At 29.3% G+C, this 6,834-nt stretch overlaps 1 protein-coding gene across 1 annotated transcript in view; it reads left to right on the top strand.

The window, feature by feature from the left end:
- The first annotated feature begins 693 nt into the window (after positions 1 to 693).
- The window catches only part of LOC111614596 (protein-glutamate O-methyltransferase-like), a 21,483-nt gene continuing 15,342 nt past the window's right edge, over positions 694 to 6,834 (top strand). The window contains exons 1-3 of the mRNA XM_023355966.1: positions 694 to 789; positions 913 to 1,018; positions 5,843 to 6,078. Of these exons, the coding sequence (XP_023211734.1) occupies positions 740 to 789; positions 913 to 1,018; positions 5,843 to 6,078 (392 nt within the window). The 5' untranslated portion in view covers positions 694 to 739. The remainder of the gene's footprint in view (positions 790 to 912; positions 1,019 to 5,842; positions 6,079 to 6,834) is intronic.

Here is a 6,834-nt window from a genome sequence, read left to right as displayed (position 1 = left end):
TCCTTATATGGTGCTAAGCACTTATGAAGAATAAAGCAAGTATGGAATAAGGGAAAAACATTCGGCAACATCAGAAGCAGAAGCGTCGTGATCTGGCAACATTTAAACAAGTTTCGAGAAGGACCACGTGTATCGACAGAAGGCGAGAAGAGAAAATTTACTAATAGTTCACGAAAATTATTATTATCGTGAACTATTATTACTTAAGTATGTAAAAATTTATTACATTTCCTGTTGTACGAGGGTTTTACCCAATTGTCGAACCGTGTCAGAGTGAATCCGTGCTATAGAAGTGCCGTGTTATACAGGGGTTACCTGTACGTTCTGCAACCTCCAAAATCATATTAAAATCTTATTATAAAAATTTACAATAATATTTTGTATTATGTTTTATTTAAAAAACGAAAATTACCTTTTAATTATACTTTCTATTTGCAAAATTTTCTCAACCTAAACACAAAATAAGAAAAAAGTGAACTTTTAAGAAATTTGCGGGATTTTCCGGATTAAAAAAAACAACCGGGATCCCGGGATCAGACAAAGTAATAAAATAAAAACAGAATTCAAATTACACGATTTTCTATATAAGGACTCGATACTATTTTACAAACAAATTTTTCTTGCTGTTTCTGTATTTCTAATGAAAGGGATTTTTTTTATTTGTATGAAGGATTTTTTTACATACGCGAGAGAAATTTTTTTCCTACAATCTGGCAACACTATCTTTCCATAAACAAAAATGGCTGATCGTAGAGATTTGCCGGAAAGACTTACCGCTAAAGATCCGACGTAAGATTATTATTTATTATTTTCGAAAAGTAGATTTATAAGCACGGATACACACTCATATAGTCATATTTATTTATAATATTTTGATAATAGAGCTTTTGCATATTTTATTTTTTAATATAGAAGTTTTGCATATGTAACTACGAAAGATCGTCTGCCAGTGATTTTGACTCAGGTGGTTGATTATTTGTGTCAAGAAAAAAATGAAATTGCCAAGAAATATGGAGAGGTATGATTCAAATATATTCACACACCTATATAAGTTTTTATGAAAAATCGGTTAGTATAGTTTTAACGACGACTAATGTAACATAACAGCCGCATAATTGGAAAATACTGTATGCACAATATTACGCGTATCATTATGACGTGCAGATTAGATGATAAAAACAATAGCGAGATAATATAGTTTACGTTGGTAAAATAAAAAGAAGTGTTTTCAGTAATATTTAACTGCTTGTCAATTATTGAACCCTTTTAAAATCGTCACATAAATAATTAATATTATTATTCTATCTTTTTGCCAATGTAAAGTATTAAAAACGTATTTTTAATAAAAAGAGCTAAAGTAATAATAATATCTTATCTGTTTAGTTTTAGTTTGGATTTGTGCTGTTCACGTAGTTGTCTATTATGCTTTGTTTATATTGTCTTGGTTGTTTGTTTCTTATAATAATACTCTTATATTATCAGATACAACTATAAGAAGTGAATTTACTTCCCTTAAATGAAACAACTTTTGTACCTAGACCTATAGTATTTTTCTGTTTATTGTTTTAGTATTAATCCTACTCTACCATTATTTTAAAATAAAAATTAGACTTATAAATATAAACATTTTAACTACCCAATACGTAACAATAAGACACCTCCAATTGCCATATATCATTGGTCAATTGGAGGTGTATCTAATCGTATCACCTCCCTTCAGGGTCAAATTCATTAGTAATTTATAATTGTTATTACCAAATTATAGCCTGGTGGTATTTGGCAATTGGAGGTGTGTTATGAATTAGGCTTATTTTATGAGATACTGGCTGCTGTTCAGATGTACACATAAGTGAGCTTATCGATGATAAAACATTAAAAGAAAGTCACAATTGTCATGAAATATGTCCATGACCCCTCACTGATTTCATCTCCTCTACAAACTCCCAAATCATTTGATCTATCTAGACCAAATTTTGCATAGTTACTCTCTACAATTCTTCAAAAAATATATGCTACTTTAAAACTTGGACCCTCATTCCTTCCTCTGATTTCATTCCCCACAAATTGCAAAACTCCTTTGACTGATTTTCACCAAATTTTGCATAGTTACTTTCTGCCATCCTGCAGGAAACAAACTTTATCTTATAACGAGGACAACTCAATCATCTCCCTGACTTCATGGACAGCACTGCGCATTCTTTGCTAGTGTCTTATAAAGTGAATTTTTTCATAATATAGCAAGATCACATTTCCACAAATTTGATAATAAATACAAGGTGAACCATATTTAAGTTCTTATTTTATTTTAAAGCAATTGTGTTGAAATTGGTGCACATTAAATTACATGATATTACAAAACATATCCCAGTGAAGGACTTCAAATAGGTGAATTAATAGAATTGTGCCTGGCAAGTGAATGCACATGGAGGTAAAGCTAATCTTCCTCAGTGAAATGATATCAATGAGATTTACCAAAATTAGTGTCCTATGTCTGCTGGTGGTGATAACTGTGCTTTTTAAGATGTCCTGACCGGAATTGTCTTTCCGGACATGAGGCAACAGGATTTGCTCAGTAATGAGGTTTTCCTTCAATTGAATGAAGTCTCCATTTCATTGGGTATGAATGTTTTGTGTAACTCTGGATAGCTTCTCTTGATACTGGATTGGACTTGGTAGTGATATCCCTTAGTCTCTGAGATCACCTGATTTTACTCTCCTGGATTTCTTCCTCTGGGGTTTTGTGAAGGACACAGTTATGCAACTGAACAGGTTCAACTGATGGTTAAACTGATTTAAATTAGTTATCATTAATCTAGTCAAATTATCAAATATTTAATCATATACAAAGAAATAGCCTATAACTGAGTAGCCCTTAGGCAACATAAAAGTAAACTCATCCAATTCATTGCTACAGATAGCACATTTACAATGTTTAAATTATTCTTAGTAGTATCTGTAATAATTTTTTTCCAGGTGTGTTTAATACTTGTTCTTTTTCAATTCCTTATTTTACTGAATTCAGTCTTCTATAATCCAGAATTTGTTCACTTCCTATGCAAGAGTTAGTTGCCAAAAATTATTCAATAAGGTAATATTCAGCTGTATTGTTCAATAATTTGCTCCAATTTAATAGATTCCTGATCATTACTCTTAGGTGGTCTCAAATAAATTAAAGGATTACCATTAGAATCTTCTGAAAACTCTTTATCTGCATTTCCAAAGCCACCAAAATAAATAATCTTCCATAAGGCTAATACCATTATATTTTTAATTTGTAAAGATTTCATTTCCTTTCAAATTTTTCTATACAAGTTACTGAGTGTGTAAATATGTAACATCTAATTTTTCAATATTCAGAAATAACCTAACATTTAAGGCATTATATAAACCAAAAAATGAAAATCAGGATCAGTCAGTGCCAGGCCTGGACTTTTAAATGGGCAAACACGAATTAATTTGTTCAAAAAGAAATACCGATAAGTGTAAAAAAATTCAAAAAATAACAACTAGATTTATTATTCTAAGAATGACTGTACAATTGTTAATAAAAAAAATTTCAAAAAGCATTAGGAAACAAGAACTAGACAAGTTATAAAATTCAATGAAAAGTTATCTAATTCAAAACCAAAACAATNCTCGGGTATCGCCAAGGTTTTTGGCAAAATTTGATGTAATACCGCTGCTCGCGTTGTTCAGTCATTTTTCAGCTTAGTGGAATCCGACGAGAGCGCTCTACATGACCTCACTCATAGGCCGATTGCCAACGACTGACGCTTCCTGCAGGCGGGAAAAAATTCAGAGATGTGCATGACTGTCCCCTCCACAACTCCACCAAAGGAGGCCTCTCGCGCATCATTGGTTTACGCGGAAAAAAATAAGGTCCGATACTTTTTGAACAGACCTTGTAGATTATTTACAAAATTACAAAAAGATCTTACAATCTACACCTACCTAACCAACAAGCCAAAGAAAAATGTCTGGATCATTTAATCCTTATTTGCCAATTGCACTTAATCAAGAACTTCACCTCTTACTTACAGTAGCTTCACCTCTCACTCACTATAGCTTTACCTTGCTTTTCTTCAGTCTTGTCAGGACTTTTATACTCCCTGGTGTGACATAATAACAGCTGTACCACTCCAACTCATTTCCATATTTGTTATTTTTCTTTCACAATATTCCAAACATATTTGTCTTTACTAATCTTTTCAATAAAATCTGACTTTTAAAACCAGTTACAATCAGGATTAAGAGACCATTCTTTAATTCCAATTTGGAAATCACTCAATCCAAGATACTGTGGTAGATTGGCAACATAGACAGGTGTCAGTCATGATAAGAGTTTATTATTTTTTGAATTTAGACTTTTTTTTCATAGGTTGGATGTGGAGCTTTGTCCTTTAACTAAAACATCCCCAAAATAAATAATAAGAACTAAATAAAAATCTGGAAAATAAAAGTAAAATTCAAACTCAACTCCTTACAAATAGCCATGATTCTACTATTCTCATGATTTGCATATTAACTTTTAATTTTTTCATTTTAATATGTTCATTTTTTGTCTTTAGACCCTGTTTATTCTACAATAATATATTAATTACCTGTTCTTTATTATGTACTCAGTTAAAAATTTATTGTCTAAAAATGATGTTTTTACTAGCTTGTTTAAAGTGAAGGAATAAGTAATTTTAGTAGTGTCTTCAATAATATAATTGTCTTAAAATATAACTTTTTGTTTGGCTTTTTTCAAGTACTGAATAACAGACGTTAATTTTCTTTTGTTTTTTCTTAACTGTTAAGCAACCCATAATTTGTATATTCAATATTTTTCACAATTTTCATTTCTTCTATTAAACTTAGTGAATATTTCTATTATTTTTCTACATTTGCCAAAGTAATTTTTTATAATTTTAGTATTTAACTTTTTTAGTTGAGTAATATCTAAAATTTTGTTTTCAGAACAATTCTTTATTTTTAATTCTGGATTAAAATTGGATTAATTTTGGATATAATTATTTCATTTCATTTAAATTGTAACATGTAATTTAATTGTAGAGAGCTGTAATTTTATCTGCACATTGTCATCTAGTTATTAAATTCTGCTATTTAAATTTTGAATTTGTTGATTGTCTATATGTATTTTTATTAAATCCTGTCTCAATTTTTGAATCAAATTTATTAAGCATTTGTATGACTGATTTATCACAGCTCTTAATATATTTTCTTTAAAGATGATCATTATTCCTATTAATTTCAAAACTTGTAGCAAAATTTAACTCATCAATCATTCCTTTCTGTTCAAGAGTAATATTTTGTTTACAGTAGTATCAAAGGAATAAATTTTGATGAATTATCATTATTAGTATTTTCAGATCCTTTCTGAGATTTAAACATTACCTCTAAATCTAAATCCTTAGCATTCATTTCATATTTTTTTGATTTACTTAATGGAGGCTTCCTTCTCTTAGTAAGTGATCTTTGAAGAGACCTGGATTAGGTTTTTATCCCAGACATCAATAACTAAGTTCTTAAGATTCTGTTCAGAATTTAAAAGCTCAACTATTTTAAGCATATGTTGTAATTCTTATTAAATTGAGCCTTTGTAAAACACAACTCATTTCCACAGCAAAAATGTTTCCTTACTTATCAAGTAAAATTCAGGCCAATACCATAAACACTGCAACACTTTCTCACCTTACTATATCATAATAAAATTGTTAGGCAGATATATAAATTATTTAATTAGTTTTTAAAATATTTGTTAAAGTAAAAACTTTTAAAATACTTTAAAATTTAAAATAAAATACATCATTAATAATATAAATTTGTATGTTAAATTTAGGAATCAAGAGAAGAATTAAAACAAATAATCGGATATCTGTCAAAACTTCGTTATGAAATACAAACAAATAAACAGCTAATTATGTTACAAACAAATGAAAATGATGCTCAAATTTGGAATGAATATTTATCTAAAGAAATGTTAAGGTTAAACAGACCACCTCAGTGGTTTGAGGATGAATGGCTATATACAGAAAATTATATGTATCGAAAGATAAGAGAAGCATTTGAATTAAGGCAAGTTATGAATTTAATTTATATAAACATATATTTGTAAATGATTTTTATCTCTTTGTTGTATTAAAATACAGTAAAACTTTGGTTATACATTTTTGAGAGAGATCATCTGAAAAAAAATGTATAACTGAAAACTGCCTTTCTTTATGGATGAGTCAGACTAATGAATCTGCATTTAAGAGACACTATATTATTCATATGAATGATATAGTGTTGCAGCTGAATGCTGAGTTTAAATGTCTTTGAATATAATACTAAATATAATTGTTACTAATGTTTGTTTATAATTTATTTGGGAAGAGGATTAGATAAAAATATTAGGTTGTTCGGAAAGTAATTTCATTTTTTTTTACCATAGACTATTTTTTACCATTAGTTGTATTTTTTCCACCATTTTTATTCTAAACCATATTATCATTATATATTTTGACAGCTAGCATTTTAAGGCTTATTTGTAAAAAATTTTGTTTGATTTTGTGCAATTGTTTATTTTTTGTGTCCCATCAAATATGGAAGATCAAAAGCAGCATTTTTGGCATATTTTGCTCTTTTATTACCAAAAAGGTAAGAATACTGTTCAAGATAGAAAAAAATTGTGTGACGTGTATGGGGAAGATGTATTGACAGAACGACAGTGCCAAAACTGGTTTACAAAATTTCGTTCTGGCAATTTCAATATTGAAAATGCACCACGTTCTGGATGGCCAGTTGAAGCCAATGAAAACAAAATAAAGGTACTGATTGAAGCAAACTGCC

The sequence above is a fragment of the Centruroides sculpturatus genome, unplaced genomic scaffold, assembly GCF_000671375.1.
Source record: "Centruroides sculpturatus isolate CEXI.00-Female unplaced genomic scaffold, Cexi_2.0 scaffold768, whole genome shotgun sequence".
In the NCBI taxonomy this organism is placed as follows: Eukaryota; Metazoa; Arthropoda; class Arachnida; order Scorpiones; family Buthidae; genus Centruroides; species Centruroides sculpturatus.
Note: the sequence above shows the minus strand (reverse complement) of the source record. Positions and strands in the feature narration are given on the sequence as shown.